Source organism: Pongo pygmaeus, chromosome 9 (genome assembly GCF_028885625.2).
Source record: "Pongo pygmaeus isolate AG05252 chromosome 9, NHGRI_mPonPyg2-v2.0_pri, whole genome shotgun sequence".
NCBI lineage: Eukaryota > Metazoa > Chordata > Mammalia > Primates > Hominidae > Pongo > Pongo pygmaeus.
In genome coordinates, this window is record NC_072382.2 from 118607163 (window position 1) to 118627745 (window position 20583).

At 50.4% G+C, this 20583-nt stretch overlaps 2 protein-coding genes across 19 annotated transcripts in view; both read right to left on the bottom strand.

The window, feature by feature from the left end:
• Positions 1 to 2676: 2676 nt before the first annotated feature.
• APOA1 (apolipoprotein A1) lies at positions 2677 to 4397 on the bottom strand. The gene is made up of 3 exons (XM_054441479.1): positions 4269 to 4397; positions 3925 to 4081; positions 2677 to 3337 (listed from the first exon to the last, which is right to left on the bottom strand). The coding sequence occupies exons 1-3, from the start codon at positions 4309 to 4311 to the stop codon at positions 2734 to 2736; spliced, it is 804 nt and encodes a 267-aa protein (XP_054297454.1). The 5' UTR covers positions 4312 to 4397; the 3' UTR covers positions 2677 to 2733.
• A 131-nt stretch (positions 4398 to 4528) lies between these two features.
• SIK3 (SIK family kinase 3) overlaps positions 4529 to 20583 on the bottom strand; it is a 258649-nt gene continuing 242594 nt past the window's right edge. For 9 of the 18 annotated variants that reach the window (XM_054441471.2, XM_054441466.2, XM_054441467.2 and 6 more), the window contains 4 exons: positions 15685 to 15848; positions 14083 to 14215; positions 12988 to 13158; positions 10044 to 12233 (listed from right to left, as the gene is read on the bottom strand). In XM_054441471.2, the coding sequence (XP_054297446.1) occupies positions 13001 to 13158; positions 14083 to 14215; positions 15685 to 15848 (455 nt within the window). In that variant the 3' untranslated portion in view covers positions 10044 to 12233; positions 12988 to 13000. Of the gene's footprint in view, positions 4693 to 4996; positions 5066 to 5331; positions 5515 to 10043; positions 12234 to 12987; positions 13159 to 14082; positions 14216 to 15684; positions 15849 to 20583 lie in introns of those variants that run through there. The other 9 variants (XM_054441472.2, XM_054441469.2, XM_054441465.2 and 6 more) reach the window with 4 other exon arrangements.

Below are 20583 nucleotides of genomic sequence, written 5' to 3' on the forward strand. Positions count from 1 at the left end.
TGCCATCTGTGTCTGGGCATGGGAAAGAGCCGAGGCTGTTCTGTGGGTGGGCACTGGACAGACTCCAGATCAGGCAGGCCTGGAGGCCAGCGCTCTATCCACCTTCTGATAGCTGGGCAGTCTCTGGGCCTCAGTTTCTTCATCTCTAAGGTAGGAATCACCCTCCGTACCCTGCCTTCCTTGACAGGTTTGTGCGGAAGGTCAAACAGGACAATAAGTTTGCTGATACTTTGATAAACTGTTAGGTGCTGCACAACGTGACTTGAGTGTGTGCCCTATGCCAGCCACTAAGCCTGGCACTTAAGTCGTCATCAGAGTTGAGACTGTGTGTGTTTACTCAAAACTGTGGAGCTGACCTCCCCTATCCAGGCCACCTAGCCCTCTTAGGCACATGTGAAGGGAGGAGGCCGGATGGGCTAGGGGTTGGAGTAAGATGCAACAAGGCACTAGTCTTGGCTCCACCACTTGATATCAGCCTCAGGTTCTTACGTGTAAAGTGGATACAACCGTACCCCCTCCACCGTAGGTTTGCCATGAGATTGAAATGAGAGAGCGTTCGAACCGTTTGGCACAGCACCTGCATGTAAAGATGCCTGATCAATGTTGTCATCATTACAGTTGAGCTGACTGGGCCCTTGGGACCCGGACTGGAGTGGCGGGGGGCAGTGTTCTGGGACCAAAAAGAAGCACAAGGTCTCCCAATAGAGGCTGCTTCCTTTGTGTCCCCACCACCCGAAAGATGTCAGGTCAGAGAGCCCGAGAGCTGCAGATGGCTTGAGTAGGGCTCCACTCTTCAGATGAAAAAACTGTGGCCCACAGAGGCAAAGGCACTTGGCCGGCATCACAGAGCCAGCACGTGGCAGGGCCAGACCTTGAGCCCAGGTCAGCTGCGTGTATTCTGCTCAGTTGGTGCAGAAAACAGTTTTGTCACTCCTATGTCAGGTGTTAGGGACCCCTTTACAGATTTCAGTGGCATCAGTACATCCAGCCCCACCTGGAGACTGCTTTCTCTCTGAAAATTCCCCAGGGCTTCTCTCTGGGCTGAGACATCTCAGCACCCGTATCTAGAAAATGTTCCCACCCAGATCTGGCTGGATGACTGCTGTTGTAGCTCTGGAAGGTTAGGAACTAAAAAGCCCACTGCTTTACCTAGGGTAGCTAAGATATACTGGAGATGGGGACATGGGGATGGGGGCCGATTATCCAGGGGCCTGCATGAGGGGGCAAAAGGCCCTGCAGAGACAGGGTAGGGAAGGCACTGCCCAGATCTGTGAAGCCATGTTCATGCACGCGGGGACATTCAGACATGAGTGCAAGGAGGGACTGTGAGCAGGGAAGTCATGTGCGAATACACAGGCATGCCTGCACACCCATGTGAACTTGAGTGCCAGGCCGCACACTCTTTTTTTTTTTTTTTTTTTTAGCTGGAGTCTTGCTCCATCACCCAGGCTGGAGTGCAGTGGCATGATTTCGGCTCACTGTGACCTCTGCCTCCCAGGTTCAAGCGATTCTCCTGCCTCAGCCTTCCTAGTAGCTGGGATTACGGGTGCAAGCCACCATGCCCAGCTGATTTTTTTTGTATTTTTAGTAGAGACAGGGTTTCACCATATTGGCCAGGCTGGTCTCAAACTCCTGGCCTGAAGTGATACACCTGCCTCAGCCTCCCAAAGTGCTGGGATTACAGGCTTGAGCCACCGCAACCGACCCGCACACTCTTTTCAATAATCGTGGATGGCCAGGGGTGCAGGGTCTAAAAAGCGCTGCCCAGCCCATCCTGCTGTTCACTGGGCAAGCGACGTCACAGGTCCAGGCTTCAGTGTCCTCATCCATGCTCTGCCTCTGATGGCAATCTAGCCAGGATGTGGGGAAGGGAGGATGCAGTGAGAGCACAGATATGAGAGCATCTTGGAAATAAAAATGTACCTGCAAGAGGTGGTGGTGAATTTTCTGACTCAGACCAGCTTCTGCCAGGGCTGGCAGAAAGAGGGGGTGGCATGGCATGGAGCCGCAGGGGGTGGAGGACTGGCTTCGCCGCAGGGGGTGGAGGACTGGCTTCCACTTCTGTGCCTGAGGAAGCCACGGCTGTTTCTGGGTGGGAGAGGGATACTGGCCTTGTGAGAAGAAAAGGGAAGTGTCTGTTTGAGAGGTTTTTGAATTACTGAAGGAGGACAGGCGCAAACTCCCAGCGCTTCACTTGCACCCGGGACCAAACCCCAATCCCAGTGGCTCCCTGAGGCCGCCCCGCTTCGTCCTGCCCCGCTGACAGCGGCTGGGCTGGAGAAGGCTCTATACGGACACACCTCTGGGGACAGGGAACCCACTGCTCCCAGCTAAAGCAACCCTGTTTCCTGGCCCGCCTCAGACAGGGCTGCAGGCCTTGTTTGAGCCCCTTTCAGGGCACTTGGCCTTGGATTGTCTGTGGCTTTGCCTGGTCCGCTGTGACTTCCTTTCTACTTGAGCCTTGCTAAGGCAGACTCTACTCCCTCACTCGTAAGCAGCCAGGCATCCAGCAGGTCCTCCAACGTCGATCTTGGCCCTAAGACGTCCAGTCTGGGCACGGAGTTGTTGAGATCCGGCAGGAAGTCCCTGCTCCAGGGCCAAAGGCCCCACCCGGGCTCCCCCAGATGTCCCCGCCCCCCCCCCCCCCCCCGCATTCTCCCAAAAGAAAGAAGCTGCTTTCCACTTTGGAAACGTTTATTCTGAGCACCGGGAACGGGGACGGCGGCGGGCGCCTCACTGGGTGTTGAGCTTCTTAGTGTACTCCTCGAGAGCGCTCAGGAAGCTGACCTTGAAGCTCTCCAGCACGGGCAGCAGGCCCTGGCGGAGGTCCTCGAGCGCGGGCTTGGCCTTCTCGCTGAGCGTGCTCAGATGCTCGCTGGCCTTGGCGTGGTACTCGGCCAGTCTGGCGCCGCCGTTCTCCTTGAGAGCCTCAAGGCGCGCGGCCAAGCGCTGGCGCAGCTCGTCGGTGTAAGGGGCCAGATGCGTGCGCAGCGCGTCCACATGGGCGCGCGCGCGGTCGCGCATCTCCTCGCCCAGTGGGCTCAGCTTCTCGTGCAGCTCGTGCAGCTTCTGGCGCGCGCCCTCTTGGAGCTCTGCGCGCAGCGGCTCCACCTTCTGGCGGTAGAGCTCCATCTCCTCCTGCCACTTCTTCTGGAAGTCGTCCAGGTAGGGCTGCACCTTGGCCTTCACCTCCTCCAGATCCTTGCTCATCTCCTGCCTCAGGCCCTCTGTCTCCTTTTCCAGGTTATCCCAGAACTCCTGGGTCACAGGGCCGAGCTGTTCGCGCAGCTTGCTGAAGGTGGAGGTCATGCTGTCCCAGTTGTCAAGGAGCTTTAGGCTGGAGGGTGAGACAGAAGGGTTGAGGGCTGGACTCCCAGCGCCCCAGCCTACCACGGGTGAGCCCTGGGTGACACCTGTCCGCGGAGGTGCAGTGGCCTAGAGTTTCCAGTACACTCTCAACCAACACCCCTGCCCCGCCAAGCCATGCCCCGTTGTGCAGCTGGACCGAGGCACAGAGAGGAGCTAAGAAAGAGACAGCTGGGACTGGTGTCCAGTTACGTTGGTCTCCAAAGTGGGCCGTTGAAGGACCTCGCTTCTATGCCTCCAGCGCATTCTCCTCTCCAAAGACAGCCCACAGTCTTGCTGGGCAGGAGCAGAGGAGGTGGTGAAGAAGGGAAAGGGGCCTGCTACAGTTGCAGGCACAATGTGGCGCTGTGATCACAGATCGGGCAGCCCTGGTCTGTCCTTTGCAGGGGGCATGGGCTGTGACCCTGCCTGAGGATCCCATTCCGGTTTCTCCATCCAGACCATCTGTGGGGCCCAGCTCATCAGATATTAGGAGAGGACTCGGCCAGTCTGGCGTCAACATCTTCCCACAGGCCTCTGCCCCCTGCCCCTGCCCTCAACCCCAGGCTGGGTCCTTACTTTAGCTGTTTTCCCAAGGCGGAGCCTTCAAACTGGGACACATAGTCTCTGCCGCTGTCTTTGAGCACATCCACGTACACAGTGGCCAGGTCCTTCACTCGATCCCAGGGGGTCTGAGGGGGTTCATCTTGCTGCCAGAAATGCCGAGCCTGGCTCCCTGAGGGTGGGAGGGGAGGCCCAGATCAGACCAGCTGTGGGCTGAGATCTGAGCTGAAAAGCCAAGCTTGGAGGTCGGGGAGAGGCGGCCAGTGAGAAACCTGCTGCCTCCGCCCAGGAGGGTGGGTCACAGGGGTTTAGGGAGAAAGTCCCCCGATGGTTGGCTCCCTAGGCTGGGGGACACCTACCCGTCAGGAAGAGCACGGCCAAGGTCAGCACCGCAGCTTTCATCCTGAAGGGCCGTGGGGGACCTGGAGGAGAAGAAGGGCCTGGCTGAGTGGGGGGCCTGTAGCATGCAGAAGCCCCGTGCTCCCCCACTCATTGCAGCCAGGTGAGGAGAAGGGTACAGAGTGGGAGAAGACCTCAGGTACCCAGAGGCCAGGCCTGGGGCAGGGCCTGAACCTTGAGCTGGGGAGCCAGAGTCACCGGGGCAGGCAGCAGGACTCACCTCCTTCTCACAGTCTCTAAGCAGCCAGCTCTTGCAGGGCCTATTTATGTCTGCAGCCAGGGGCTGGGCTGGGAGGCCGATAAGCCCAGCCCCGGCCCTGTTGCTGCTCACTGGTCCTGGCAATGTGGAACTTAAGAGTTCAAGGATCAGCTCTGTCCCTGGGGCTGGGCAAATAGAGTGGGCAAACAGCAAGCTGCGGGGGCTGCAGGGCAGGGGTCAAGGGTTCAGTGGGGGCGGGAGGGGAGTGTCTGCAGGCTTGCAGGTCCCCCGGGTGGGGTCGGGGTTCCCTGCACTCATCCCCTTCCCCTCCATGGGAGTGTGTGGGCGGTTGCCATTGTCCATTGTGTTGGCAGAGGAGGGGAGGGGAGGGACGCTGGGACTCCTCCACCAAGGAGACCTCCTCCCCCACCACCCAGCATTCCAGGGGGACTACTTCACTCCCCTCCCCCTTCCCCCACTCCGTCCTCCCACCAGTGCTCTTCTTTAGTCCCCAGCAGGTCCTCCAGGCCTCTCTCCAAGCCTCCCAAACTGGTAAACCTGGGGAGAGGAGAGAGCGCTCCGTGGCTCCCAGACTGAGGTTTCGGAGACCTCTTGCATTTCATAACACTCCAGAGACCAGTTCAGAGCTGCTAACTTTTAATTTTGTCACGTAAAGATATTGTCCGCCTCCAAAAAACCCTCACCATCTACAGTGGCCATCACTTCAAAAAGGAAAGACTTTAACAAAAAAGGGCATCATCTCAGAATTACATTACAGAATTGAAGCCCCTTAGATTGAAGACATCGCCCTTTGCATTGTTCACACTTACATTTGATCGCGCATAGGTGTGGCTGGATCTCAGCCCTTGGGAAGCCCTGGTGTGGGGAGAAGACCTCTGGGCAAAGGAAGTGGCAGGAGACCTGCTTTCTCATTTCATTTGGCCTCCATCTTGCTGGTGGAAGATCGTAGACAAGTTATGTAATCTCTCTGAGCCTCGGTTTTCTATCTGCAAAATGGGGCAAGAATGGTCAGGGTTGTTGGAGCTCCTGAGACAGCCTGTGAATGTAAACTGCTGTGTGTCCGTTGGTGTTTGCAGCACCATCTTGTCAGGTTTCTCCTGGAAGGCCCAGACCTCCCCCAGCAGGTTACTGATAGGACCTGAGTCCTAGAGCCTGTGATGCAGGCTGAGAGGAACTGTGAGATCACTCCAGCCTCTCCCCACGCCGCCATCTCACAGATGAAGAGACTGAAGAGCACAGAGGGACTTTGCCCAAAGGCTGTCATCTCTCAGGGAGTTAGAAGCAAGGCTGGACCTAGAACCCAGTCTCTGGACTTAGGATGCAGGGCAGAAATGTACCCTGTACCATCACCCCAGGAAACTCCCCAACACTAGAAACCAGCCCGACATCTCTGTTTACCAGATCAGGGAGTGGTCGGCCTCATGCCTTTCACTTCAGAGAAGATTCTGGAGCCAGAAAACCTCAAATCTAAGGGTCAGGCAGGTTCAAATCCAGCTGCCTGACCCTGGATGAGTTACGATACATCACCTCCCCACACATCAGTTTCTGATTGAAGATAATGATAGAATATGCCATCGCCCTGAGTTATGGCAGGGGTGACTGTGTGGCAAGCAGAATAACGCTCCCCAAAGATGTTCACATCCTCATCCCTGGAACCTGTGGCTTTGTTACCTTCCATGGTAAAAAAAGATTTTGCTAGTGTGGTGAAGGACCTGGAGATGGGGTGGTTGGCCTGGATTCTCCAGGTGGGCCCATTGTCATCACAGGGGTCCTTAACTATACAAGAGGGAGGCAGTGGCCTCCGAGTCAGAGAAGGAGATGTGAGGATGGCAGCGGAGGTCAGACTCATGTGACTGCTGGAAGGGGGCCATGAGCTGAGGGACATGGGCAACCCTTCTCTAGAAGCTGGAGAAGGCAAAGGATTTTTCCCTGCAGCCTCCAGAAGGAGCACAGCTCTGCTGCCACCATGATTTTAGCCCAGTGTGACCCATTTTGGACTTCTGTCCTCTATAACTGTAAGATAATAAATTCGTATCGTTTTAAGCATGAAATTTGAACATATATGCAAAACTGTTAGAAAGGTACCTAGCACTTAGTAAACAGTAACTATTCTGTTTTCTAGAATCCCAGTTTCTGGTAATGTATTCCCTTATTCCCACTACACTTGCTTTATCAGATCTGAGACCTCAGCTTCTGCAGCAGGCATGAAGGCGGCAATCCCACATTTCTCTGTTTGACCTTGACTTGCAGTTGCTGAGATATGGGACATCTTTTCTAGGACTGAAGTGGCCCCAGATGTGTGTGGGACTGTGTAGACAGGGAGGTGGCCTTGGTGAGCCGTCAGCCTGGGCTGCCTACTTGGCCATCCCCGCTGTCTGTAGCTTTAGAAAGTGGGAAGGTGGCTGGTCCCCTGCTGGGAGAGCTCACGGGTGTCTCGGGCCAAGAGAGTGTCTTTTCTTTTGGGGGGTAGAGTTTGTCCCAGTCAGCACATGGGGGAGTCTCAGAAGCTTACTGGTTGGACTCCAAGATACTTGCCAGTGTTTCACCCTTCTCTTTGGTTTGTTACTGAAATGATTGTTATGGCTAAACCTAGTATTTAACATTTGCACAGTTCTTTAGTGGCCAAAGCACTTTCACAACTTAGAATGTCCCTATAAGGCTGGAGGCCAGATTTTACCCTTGTGATTTTTGCCTGTGGGAAAACTGCAGCTCACAGCTGCCCTGCATCCTTCAGCGGTTACTATTTAGCGCTGGCAGGGGTGGGAATTGGGAGGCCTGGCTTCTAGTTCTTTGAGGGTGGCCTTGCACCCTTGCGGAGCCTGCAGCGTTTGCAGTCTGATCAGGGACTTCTCAGTTTCCTGGCTCGGGGACTGCGAGGCATCAGGATAGGGGGTGCTGTTGAACAGCATCTTACCAAGCAGGCAGTTTCCTTTTCTAAATATATTTATTCACCAGGGTGGCTGCTCCATTTTATTGCAAGGTATTTGGCTTAAACTAGTCCAAGGCCCCTTTACTAATATTGTGGAAAAGAAGGAAGTCTTTCTGGACAGAGCTGATGGAAAAATTCATAACAACAACAAACTGGGTTGATGACACACTCAGACTCAGGGTCCAGCCAGGCATTGTTCGAGGTGCTCAGTGGCCATGGGTTGGACTGTTTAGTGGCTGCGGGGCCCACAATGTAGGCCCGTTTCCACCCATTTCTTTCCCTCGTCTTGGGAGTCTCCAGAGCGACTGCTCCTGAACAGGGTTACCAAGTCCTGGCCCTGGATGCCCTGACATGTGCAGGAGTGTTGGCAGCGACTGCAAGAGTGGATTTTGCACAGAAAGATTAGCAACTCCTTTCACAATTTATGTCCAAACATACTGGTCCATCTGTATTGGGAGGACTCTGTCCCCTGCTAGGTCTGGCACATAACAGACACGTGCCAAACATTTGCTCAGTGAATGGCACTGGCACCCTAGAGGGAGGGTCACCAGCCTGGTCATAGGGAGGAGTGGGTCCTGGGAAGGGAAGCAGTCTCATACCAGCCCCTGCTCACAACGTTTCTTCTGGGAGCACATGGTTTGAGCCAGAATGAGAGTTAGGGAGGGGAGGTGGTGACTGAGCAGGGGAGACAGGACCCCCACCCCCAGTATTTCCTATTTGGCAATTTTGCTGCAGCTCTTGTGATAGAGCCCCAAGTTAGACCCTTGGGTGGGGCACTGTAGCCAACTATGCAAGATTCTCTCCTGCCCTCCGGCTTAGAAAAGACTAAGGCCAGGACAGAGCTCATCTTTGATCAGCAGGAGGGAAGCACAGTAGCCCTCTGAATTCTTGACCTTTGCAGTTGGTGTGGGGTGGGCGCTGGCACAAAGTCAGGAAGAAAACTGTGTAGAGCACAGTTTTCTGTCAACGTGGCTCCTGTTTTCTGGAGCTAAGCTCCCCAGTCTGTATCCAGGAGCCAGTGCCCTGCTTCCTACAAAAGCTCACCCTACCTCTGGTCCAAAGGCACCCTGGCTGATTTTAGGAGGGAGTGGCACCTATTGCAACAGGTGCTACAATTTGCTGGAAGGCATCTGGGTATTATCACTGTTTGGTTCTAGAGACTCACCTAGTCTTGCATGAGAGCGTATACAGACTCAGAGGAGTTTTAGAAGACCCTTCTTGAGAAGGCTCTTTTCTTCTCTAATCTAAATGGCCCTACAGCAACTTTCTAGCCGCCCCCATGGACTTGAAATCCTTCTGTCCTCTTTGCAGGAGTGCAGTGGCACGATCATGGGTCACTGCAGCCTCAAACTCCTGGGCTCACACAATCCTTCGGCCTCAGCCTCCTGAGCAGCTGGGACTACAGGCATGTGCCACCAAGCCCGTTTAAGTTTATTTTTTGTAGAGGTGGGGGTCTTGCTATGCTGCCCAGGCTGGACTCGAACTCCTGGGCTTACGTAATTCTCCTGCCTCAGCCTCCTGAGCAGCTGGGATTACAGGCGCACGCCACCATGCCCAGCTTGGAAGGCTTTCTAAATTCCCTCCTCTCATTCTTCCTTCTGTGAACTCAGATGGTGTTTCCAGCTTCAGTAAGCTTTCTTCATAGAAGACCTTCAACCACCTGTCTCTTAGCCATGCCTAGAAACTTGCTGGAAGCTCTATCCTGCCCTTTGGAGTTCAGGTGTGGATAAAGGAGAAAACTATAGGAAAATTCTACCCACGCTCCGCCTTTTTTTTTTTTTTTTTTTTTTTTGAGAAGCAGTATCCTGCTGTCACCCAGGCTGGAGTGCAGTGGTGCAATCTTGGCTTGCTGCAGCAACCTCTGCTTCCTGGGTTCAAGCCATTCTCCTGCCTCAGCCTCCTGAGTAGCAGGAACTACAGGCGCCCACCACCACACCTGGCTAATTTTTGTATTTTTAGTAGAGACGGGGTTTCGCCACATTGGCCAGGCTGGTCTCCAACTCCTGAACTCAGATGATCCACCTGCCTCGGCCTCCAGAAGTGCTGGATTTCCAGGCGCAAGCCATGCCAGGCCCCTCCCTTTCTTTCCAAATACTTATTTGGCTATCCTTTCACTTGGCCAATGGGGGTCATGTCATGAAGGGTCCAGCCTGTGTCCACTCTTTAAGGATCCTTCCCTGTACTCTTCAAAAGTGCCCTTTCAAGGAAGCTGTTTTCCACCTGGCCCAGCAAATTCAAATGCTCCCTTCTAACAGGGCAGAGTCCGAGCTGGGTGCCCAGGGACACAGTGTGAAGCAGAGTTCAGGCTTCTAGAGAATGCGAGTTTCATAAGGTGAGATGAGATCACAAATCACTCAAAGCCCCACCCTAAGCCTGGGAGACCTCTCCAGCCTCCACTGCCCCAGCTCCCACTACCTGAGGCTTCTTCCAACTAGACTCCGAACCACAGGCAAATAATCTATCAGCCTAAGAACACAATCAGGCTCCTACACAACTTCCTGCTGTCCAACTAAGTAACCAAGTTGTAAGTAAGTGCCTCACAAAAGGAAGGACAAAAGGCAGGACAAAAGGTCTTAGCAACTTGAGTCTGGAGATTTTTTTTTTTTTTTAATCCTTTTTAGTTCAACATAAAATGAGAAAGAAAAAAATATTTCTGACATTTTCAAAGAACAGAAATAGGAAAGTATGTTCATATACATTCAACATATACTGCGCATATTGGTTACTACAATACAAAGCAATGAGTTTTTTTTAAAGTGTAGTTTGCAAGATGGCACGGTTAGTAGGCTCACTGGCTTTCATCTGGTGTTGCTGGAGGGTGCAGTCTGCTCTCCCGTACATACAGTACCATGTAAACACATCAGGCTGAGCGCGTGGTGGTGGTAGGGCAGGTTGGGGGCATAAGAGTTGGAACAAGCGCAGATAAGTCAACAGCTTTTAGGGCTTTCTTGGTAAGCCCCCTTCTGGTGAGTAGTTGGTGACCCCACCAAGTGGAGGGGAGACTGGGGACCATGGAAACATGGGACAGCTCCCAGGAAGGGCTCTTGCACTGCAGAATTCCACTCAAGGGATATTGGGTCCAGGAGCCGAGCTGCCAGTATCAGTGGAGAAGGACAAGGTGCATGGGGATCCCGCCAGCAACATCAGGATGGCCATGCCGGGCACCCGCTTTCCTCTGTGCAAATTCAGGATGAAAGACTAGGAGGGGACTCGGGACCTCTTGCTCTCCTTTCCCAGAAAAAAAAAAGGGTGGAAGAGTCAGTGTATTCAAGGTCTCTCTCTTGTTTTGAAGATCAGAAGGAGATAACCCAGACCCTCTCTGAGCCCCAGCCAGCAGAGAAGACTTTGGTTTCTAACAGTGAAGAGAAATAAAGATAACACAAACAATAGCTATTGCGTATGCACTGCTTCAACTGGGGAAAGGAGACCACTGCATCTGTCACTGGCACAAGTAAGAGCTGTTCACAATTACAATGCCTAAAGGAAATACTTTGAACAAAAGGTGCAAGTCACAATTCAAATAGAACAGAATCTGGTTAAACATTTCTCATTTAAACAAAAATTCCTTTTCTCTTTATTTATTAATAATGATAATAACAATAATATCAACATTTACCAAAAACAATTTCTACATGATCAAGAATTAAAATATAGGGGCTGAGGGTGCCCAGTGGGGAAGAGGAGGTTAGGAGAGAGGCAGGACCCAAGGCAACCTCCTACACTTCTTCCCTGTGACAAAGAGGCTGAAAGAGGAGAGCATATATATATATATATATAATATATAGACACACATATATATTATATATACACACATATATAATATATATTATATATATACACACATATATAATATATATATGGAGAAACAATCCTTTTAATAGCACAATATAAAATGAGAATGAAAGATGCCACAGAAAACATAGTGCACTGCTGTTGGGTGTTCAGTCCATGGATAAAACCAGCAGGATGATAAAGGCAACCAACTTTCCAGGTTACAAAAGGGGAGCTGAGTTATACACCAAAAGCAAAGGCTCAAATTGAAACATTCTAAGTGGCAAACCATCTATGCCAGGTCATTCTCAGCCTCCGTGCCAAACTCTTCATATGATCTTGGCTGGGACAGACATGTTTTCCATGGATCCCAGCAGTAAAGATCTCTCTGGGTTCCAGGCTTGGGGGTTTCTCTTTTTTTGTTCTTTTTGTTTTCTAAGTGCCAGAAGCCATCACCCTTCCTGTCTCCCTTTGCCTGCCATGAGGATTCCAGAGGATGGCATCCTTTAGTATTTGCTTTCACAGAAGAGCAATGCAGGGGGATGGAGGGTACTCTGCTGATGAAGGCTAGGGAGGGAGTGGCCCTGAGGCCCCTGGCCTCTGAACTCTAACTGCTTTGCTCTCCTGTTTCAAAAAAGGAACAAAAGAAAAAAAAGAAAGGAAGAAAAAAAAAGAAAATAAATCACCTCTGGAAGAAAACATACCAAAAACAAAACAAAACACAAACCCCCAAACAAAACAAAAAACCACCAACTCAAATATACTTTCACAAAAGATGGAGAACATGGATTTCCTTCCTGTTTATTTCCTTGGTGACTTGGTCATACAAGCAAACATGGCAAAACCCTCTCAGAACCCAAAAGAACCAGCACATGGATGAACCAAATGTGAGGAAAGCAGCTGTGATATTTTGGGTAGAGAGAAACACAAGGGAAATTTGGCGCAACGCTGCTAGATACTGTGGGTTTACAATCAACCTTTTCATTCCCAAGCTGTACACAAAACCTGGAATAAAGCAGACACAGAGGAGAATTAGTTTGAAAAGAGAAAGACTCAAATATTCCATTTAAAACCTTTTAAAAAATGCAACGGGTTTACTTTCCCTCAGGTGTTCAGGTAGCTTGCCATACTGAGGCTCTGATGTGGATTTGCCAAGTGGCTTCCCTTTCATCAGGCCTCTTCTTGTCAAGGATTTTCCAGATACAACCAATGGTGCCTGCTGTGTACTCTTTGCATTACTCCAGCCAAACAAGCCAATTTCCCCATTCTTTCTACCATGGGCCTCTCATCACACATTTCCCTAGTCTGGAATATCCTGCCACTTGCTTCTGTATGGCCTTAAAAAATATGGCTGGACATATTTTCCTGCCAGGTTTTGTCTTTTAGGACTGAGTTTAAGGACTTCCTCCTTTCCTCATTATGCTGGCCAGAGGTCACCTCCATCCTCTGGATCCGTAGCTCACTTCTGTCCCTATGAAGGCTAGAGCACCTATAACACACGGCGGGTCTTGTGTCTTATTCCCATAACCGAACCAAAAGACTGTGTTTAGCATTTCTTCTGCACACCCCCACCCCTACCTCACGCCCTAAAACTAGCAGCGTCGTTAATGAAAAGCAAGAAACTGTGAAGGCCACGAGGGGAGGCGTGGCACTGTCGACTGCACTGGCCACCACAACACATGGGCTGAAGCTCCTGATGGGATCGGGAGCGGGCACTGGGCCACAGGGCTGGTTTGGCCCTGGCCAGGGTGACACTCACTCTCTGTTTCTGGTTACACGCCTGCCTGCTCCATGCTGAAGGAGACTTCGGGGTGCTTGTAGCTGAGCAGAATGTCTGTAATACACGTAGATGGATAGCAAGAGGAGTTTAAATGCTGGCTGCCATCACTCAGGTCTGGGTGCTCATGACCTCCCAGGCTTGCCCCACATTCTGCAAGACCAAAAAGAATGTATGAGGTTGGCAGGGAACTGGGGGGCTAGGAGAGCAAGGCGGGGAGAGAGGAGGAATTGAAGGCAACCTGTCTGAGCATCCCACAGCCTGACTCCCAGCCCTGAATTCTAGCTCACAGCAGGCTCCCAAGGTGTTGAGTGACGATGGGCGGGGGCCAAGATTCTTCCTGTATTCTCCTCTGCGTGTTCCATTTTTTTCCCTTTTCCTTTACCCTTTCCCATCCTTAGGTAAGATCAACCACTGTAGTGTGAGAGAAGATAGAGGACTCCTTCAGAAAGGATCACCTCTTAAAGGGTGAAAGAGAGAATAATTTTACTGCCTGCAGGCACCCATTCCTGGGCACTGTTTGTGTTCCAGACACTGTGCTAAGCACTTGATACTCACTAAGCCAGCCAGCCCTCAGGGCACAATGTAGGATAAAGGCTCTATTGTTTTTGCCACTTTACAGATGAGGATCTCGGGGTCCAGAAAGCCAAGTGCCTCACCTGCAGAGCCTGAAAAGGACAGCCTTGGGACTGATGGCAGACCTGCCCCGCCCAAGGCCTACGCCTATTATTTGTTATGACACCCTCCCTCAACTGGCTCCAAGGAGAGGCAGAAATGTGCCATTAGGACCTGATGCCCGCTAAGCAGAAGTGGAAAAAGTGATGGAAGGCATATCGCCAGAGAGATGAGAGACAGGAATGGGAGAGCCCTGTGCCATCTGGCCAGAAGCCACACCTCCTTTACACACCCGCACTCAGGGAAGACCAGTGGGGAAAGAGGCTGTGTCCAGAAGCTGTGGGATGCTGTGGCTCTAACTCCCCGTAAGCTCTTCCTACGGAAGAGAGGAGCAGTCACGGAAGATGGAGGGAGGCCCCTCCAGGAACTTCTCTGGAGTGCCCCATGCATAAGGCTCCTCACCCTCATTTTCCCCATCCTGAAACTGCTGGCTGCCCATGAGTGAAGACTGACTGAGAACTGCATCCGACATCCGGGCAGAGCTAAGTGCTTTCCCAGCCACGAGACTCATTCCTGGCAAGTTATCCAGCTGTACCTGCAGAAAACAGTTAAGAGAAGAAATAAGCACACCAGACACCACTCTCAGGCAACCCCTAGAGACAGCTGGTCCTTCTGAAGGAGCCCAGGCAAAAGACAGCCTGGGGCCCCACTCCAGACTCCTTCCTCTACAGCACCACCCAAAGGGGGCGCTCCACAGCGACAGTGTAGGAAGCTGCTTGGCTTTCCCCAGTGGGGGGGCTGAGGGTGGGGCGGACGTGGCAAATCTCAGCTGGTGGTGACATCTTGACACTTACATGGCCTTCTAAAACCAGGTTTCTGACCTATCCCCATCTCCACTGGGACTTTGTCTTAGGACAGCACCGTCCAGTCACACTCTGCAGTGATGGAAATGTTCTCTGTCCTGTCCAATATGGTAACCAGTAGCCACAAGTGGCTACTGACCACTTAAAGTGTGACTGGGCTGGGCGTGGTGGCTCATGCCTGTAATCCCAGCACTTTGGGAGGCCGAGGCGGATGGATCATGAGGTCAGGAGATCGAGACCATCCTGGCTAACACGGTGAAACCCCATCTCTACTAAAAATACAAAAAATTAGCTGGGCGTGGTGGCGGGTGCCTGTAGTCCCAGCTACTCGGGAGGTTGAGGCAGGAGAATGGCGTGAACCCAGGAGGTGGAGCTTGCAGTGAGCCAAGATTGCACCACTGCACTCCAACCTGGGCGACAGAGCAAGACTCTGTCTCAAAAAAAAATAACAATAAAAAATAAAGTGTGACTGGTGTGACTGAGGAACTGAATTTTAAATTGTTTTTAATTTTAATTGGTTTAGATTTGAATAGCCACATGTGGCTAGCTACTAGACTAGCACCACCCTAGGAAAACAAAACTTTGCTGAGGCCCACCAGCTCCCCTGATCTGAGTAAGCTCAATGTAGCTCCTGAAAAATAACCAGAAGCCTATGGGCTCATTTGCTGGGGCCTGAGTTTAGACTGAGAAAAGGTTTAATAACCAAAACTACAGGGAACAGATGGCAACTATTTCTGATTCTTTGGTCTAAAATTTGGAGCATAGATTCTACTCGAATTAAGGTTTGGTCTGTTAGGGTGACTCAAAGAAATGCTCTCAAGGCAGGTGAATTGCCTGAGCTCAGGAGTTCAAGACCAGCCTGGCCAACATGGTAAAACCCCATACCTACTAAAAATACAAAAATTAGCCAGGCGTGGTGGCAGGCACCTGTAGTCCCAGTTACTCAGGAGGCTGAGGCACAAAAGTCACTTGAACCGGGGAGGTAGAAGTTGCAGTGAGCGCGCCACTGTCCTCCAGCCTGGGCAACAGAGTGAGACTCCATCTCAAAAAAGAAAAAAAAGAAACGCTCCCCACCGTTTCCAGAAAGGCTGGATGCTGACTGAGGAGAGCGGCCAAGAGAGGCTACCCCACATCACTATGCTCTGTTTCAAGGCTGGGACTGGGAGGATCCACCTCTGCGCAGCAGGAGGGACCAACATACATAAGCATCGTCGCTGTTCTGGATCGTGTGGTGTCTCTGGAGGGCCCGGGGCCTGTGGTGCTCATGGACGGAGGGGTGCGCTGGGTACCCGAGCCCATTGTGATCCGGCAGCTCCACTGCTTGTCCTGGAGAACTTCTATCCATGCAGTTCCCTATGACAGGCTCTGAGGAGACACAGCAGAATAGAGTCAGTGGGGCGGAACTTCTCCCAGCACTGGAAACTCCCATCCAAGAAATGTCTTGCAAGGGACAACGGGCAAGGCTGAGGAGATCATGTACACTAACCGCTGATCCTCAGCCGGTGTCATGGCTTAGAGGAGCCTGGACCAGCCCTCCAAAAGACGAGCTGTAGGGGAGGGGACCACACCCTTAGGGAAAAAATTCCACATAACAGGGCATGGCTGGACCCCACTGAACCTTCTCTTCTTTCATTTCTCTGTTGAATTAACAGTGATCTATTCCCAAACCTAAATGCACATGAGAATTACTCTTGGAGCTTTCAGGACCCTCTAGCCCTAGAGGATGCATCTGTTCGGTGGCTGGCTGCCTCCTCTCTCCTCCCCCGGTGACCTCAGTGTACCACGCTGCTCCTCTCCTCTTTCTACTTCTCTAACTGCTGCTTCTGACTCCTTCGATGGCCCCTCCACCCTTTCTAAGCAAGTACTCTCCACATTTTTGTCCTTGACCTTCTCTCTCCCCACACTTACTTTGGCAACATCATCTATTTTCATGGCTGTACTGCCTTTATGTAAAGAATTACGGAAGTGCTCCTTTAAGCCCCAGATCCATACTTCCAGCTACTTACTAGGTATCTTTCCCTGGATATCTAACCAGCATGTAACACTTACCATGTCCAATTCCAAACCCATCAACTTCCCCCATAACCTGCTACTCCTTCAGACATTGTCGTTTTGATGCCTCATTTTCCAAATCTTCCAGGCATAAGCTCTTGGGGCCACTATTGATTCCTTACTCCTGGTGCTGAATCTAACTCTGCAATGCTGGTCACTTCAGTCCCTTTGTTGCCAATTTCATGGAAACCTGATTACCTCTTGCCTGGATTATTACGCTAGCCTCATAACCAACCCCCTACTACTACCCTACAAAGACCAACCGTTCTGTAGTCCATTCACTTTCATTTTACAACACTGCCCCGGGCCATCTTCCAATCAGTGTCTCATATTCCCCTCTCCATACATTCTAAGCTCTAGTCAAATGGGACCACTTAACTGTTCCCTATCTACGCACAATTCTATGCATTTGCCCGCACTGTTCCTTCTATCTGCAAATAACTGATTCTTCTGCCTTCATTCCTGCCAGTCCAAAGCAACTCATCATTCTACATCCATATCAAATGCTATTGTCTTTATTAAACTTTTCCTTTCAAACAGAAATAGATCATCTCTTCCTTTAAACTTCAAAAGACTTTGTCTCTGATTGCTCTAACATTATCCTTGGTACCATGTTCAATTATGTACTTAATCATTCTCATTAGACTATAAATTGTTTGCAGGCAAGAACTATATCTCATGTATGTCTGTGAACCTTCAGTGTTCTAGAACATTGTCCTATACCCAGTATTATGATCTCTTTCACTGATGTCAGTAAATGCTCTTTAGGCCGGGCGTGTGTAATCCCAGCACTTTGGGAGGCCGGGGCGGGTGGATCACTTGAGGTCAGGAGCTCGAGACCAGCCTGGCCAACATGGCGAAACCCCGCCTCTACTAAAAATACAAAAATTAGCTGGGTGTGGTGGTGTGCACCTGTAGTCCCAGCTACTCAGGAGGCTGAGGCAGGGGAATTGCTTGAACTCAGAAGGCAGAGATTGCAGTGAGCCAAGACCATGCCACTGCACTCCAGCCTGGGCAAAAGAGTGAGACTCTATCTCAAAAAAGAATAATAAAAATAAATACTCTCTTAATATGGGTTACTATCCTGTCAGAGCATACAACTATGGACTAGTATTGGACAGAAAGAGGAATGAGTATTTCTTCTTGATCAAGGATAGTCAAGAAGACTATCAAAGCCACACCTATGTTGATAGGATCCTCCCAGTAGCATTTTTGACTTCAGTCTTTAAAAGCCTGGGACTTGAAAATAAGTTGTGTTTGCTTGGTTGGTTTTCTGACTTAAAGCTTCTTGGAAACTACTGAGCTTATCCTGGATGAACTGACTCTTGGTGGGACTAAGTTTAAAAAAAAAAAACAAACTCTTAATAGCAAACACAGCTGTAATGCTAACTGTGCCATTCCAATGATCTATTTGAATAATGAAAGTAAAGCATACTTCTTGAATGTTGGGTAAAGGATTTCAGGTCTCTGTATTTCAATGGTTTTCTATAATGATTAAGGTTAGGCTGGGACTTAGGGGCAGAGGCAGGATGGAAAGGGAGGGGAGCTAACTGACATGCACATTGCTAGCAATGCAAGACATTCTGGAGAAAAGTTAGAGGAGGGAGCTTCCCAACTACCAAAGATGACGGTAAGTGAGATATCTTTTGAAAGTTCTCTGAGCAAAGAGGTAAAAGGAACAGCCAGAAGCCAACTATTTTGCTACAGAAAGCTAAAAGCCAGCAGAGAGAAGAAGATAAAAGAAAACCTACACCAGGACTTGCTCTGTGGGATTAGCCCGCCCGTCCTACCCACTCTGCCCAATTCCTCTCAGTGGGCACTGCTCGCATGTCGGCGCCAGGGCCAACCAAAAACCACTGGCAGGAAGTGGTGCAACATGGCTGTGTGGGAGTGAGGAAATGGTGATTCTGTCTGCTTTGCCAAGAAGCAATGCGAGCGGCCGCTTCTTACTTTTTCAAAAACCTATATTGTCTTCTTTGATAACTAACATCATCCACTCAATTCCTTGGGGTGCTTTTTTCCTTTAAGCCTGATTATATAGTTGGATGCAAATCTCATCAGTTGCATCTCTTTGCTCTCCGCAAGGACAAACATGAGCGCTCTCCTGTTTAAAGATTTTTAAAACATCATTACTAACCATGAGGAAACAGCAAAGCTAACAAAATGTATATAGTCCTGGTTGGAGCCTTCCTGCCTCTTCTGGAGGCCTCAGTGTTTTGGTTTGTTTGCCGTGTCTTTTAAGGCTCTTTTCCTTCCCTCTCTCAGAACTTGTTTTTATCCCTGAGAATGGGGCCTCTGCAAACCAAAACACCCACCCTCCTTTGGGCTCTGCCTTGTCTGCTGTCTTCCCTGCCTTCAGGTCTGATGCCTGTAGGCACCAAGACAGAGCAAACAACCACCTGACAAATCTTGTGGGGGGCCTTCCTGACTCCCAGCCCAGAGCTCATTCCTCAGCCAAGCTGGAGTTGAGCACAAGGGTCATGAGCACAAGCTCTGGGGTCAGGAAGAGTTGCCCGTGAATCCTGGCTTCGCTGCTTCCTGAGGAGCAGGAGCTCGGGCAAGTTATCTTGCTTTGCTGGGTCTTAGTTATCTGTACGACAGGACTGACTCCACGGGTGTGGAGTGCTTCATAGAGGTTACTACACTGTAAAGGCTCAATAAAGTCTGGCATGATTTATATTCACTTTAGAGATGTTATTTCTGAGTGCATAAGGGCGTACTGAGTCAGCTGATAAAAACAAGGAAATTGATTTAATCACAGAACCCTGCTTGCAGAATTATGAGGGACAATTTACCCATATGTAAATGAACAAATGACTCAGGGAAACTAATTTCCAGGAGAAGCCTCTGATTCAGGACAGACAAATGTCAGTTAAAAGCCAGATGAAAAAGAGTATTAATAGGAGTCAGGGGATACCCCAGGGCTCTGTCTCAAGTTTCAGTATCATCAGTAGGTCAAAGACCTGGAAGGGCTAGCATCTTTCACTTGGCAGCTGTGCTTGGAGGGTGCAGAGTGGGCAAGGAGGTGTAAAGGAAAAAATACATGACCAGGGAATCAGAAAACTTGAAGTCAGGACCCAGCTCCCTCACCAGCAAAATGGTGGCAAATCTTTCAGCTTCTCCTCAAGGTTCCTGATCTGAAAAATGAGGGTTGTTTGGGGGCTCAAAAAGACAACACATGTGAAAGAGTCTTTAATCAACTGTAAAAGACCAAATAAGTCAAGTCTGATTTTTGGTAAGAATGCTGACCCTGAGTCTAGAAGTCCTTTGTGACACTCTATAAATGAGACCCTATCGACCATTTTGGGGGGTATAAACAGACTAACCCACTGCCCACGGAACATGAGATTTAGGATCAAATCTTTGGCAACCCTTTATGCCAATTCAGCAGCTACCAAAGTCATGGAGGAAAGACGGTTCCCAAGAGCTACATGCTCGAATATTTATCAAACTAAAGCTAAGAGAGTGCAGAGGTGGGATGATCGTCCGATCACACAAGGGGAAAAATGCACAAACGGACACAATGCACACCACCCACCCTCCCGGGGAACTTTGGGGCAACTTGCACAATTCTCTATTGAATCTGTCAATGTTGACTCGTCCTTACTCACTTACTGGGTTTTGAGAGAAAATGGGAGCAATGACGTGTCTGCATACTCCCCTTAAAGGTTCTGGGGTAACCCCTCCCACTCTGTCAGCATTTTACTGCTCTATGAGGCCTGAGTAATAAGGCTGAGGCTGACTGAGCTCAGAGAAGAGGATGTGGTTTTCTTTGTGAGTTCCAGGTGGTAATCTCACGGTGTAGATTGGTTATGCTGCTGTATTTATTTGCAAAGTCAAAAAAATCAAGTGTGTGTACCACTATAGAAGAAAGACAAACCTTATTTTTCCTTCTAGGGTGGCAGGCAGGGAGATTACAGAGAGCATGAGGCACGTGAAATCCTGACACTTCTACGAATTGGAAAGAAACCTTTGGCATGCTGCCTGCTCAGTGCCCTCACAGTGCCTGGCCTCATACTGGCTGGTGGCAAATCGCCATCAAGGAAAT

Coding starts and splice junctions, on each gene's coding strand:
- APOA1 (XM_054441479.1), bottom strand. CDS start 4,311: ATGAAAGCTGCGGTGCTGACCTTGGCCGTGCTCTTCCTGACGG. Junction 4,082..4,268: donor GGCCGTGCTCTTCCTGACGG/GTAGGTGTCCCC, acceptor TCCCACCCTCAG/GGAGCCAGGCTCGGCATTTC. Junction 3,338..3,924: donor GCCTTGGGAAAACAGCTAAA/GTAAGGACCCAG, acceptor CTCACCCTCCAG/CCTAAAGCTCCTTGACAACT.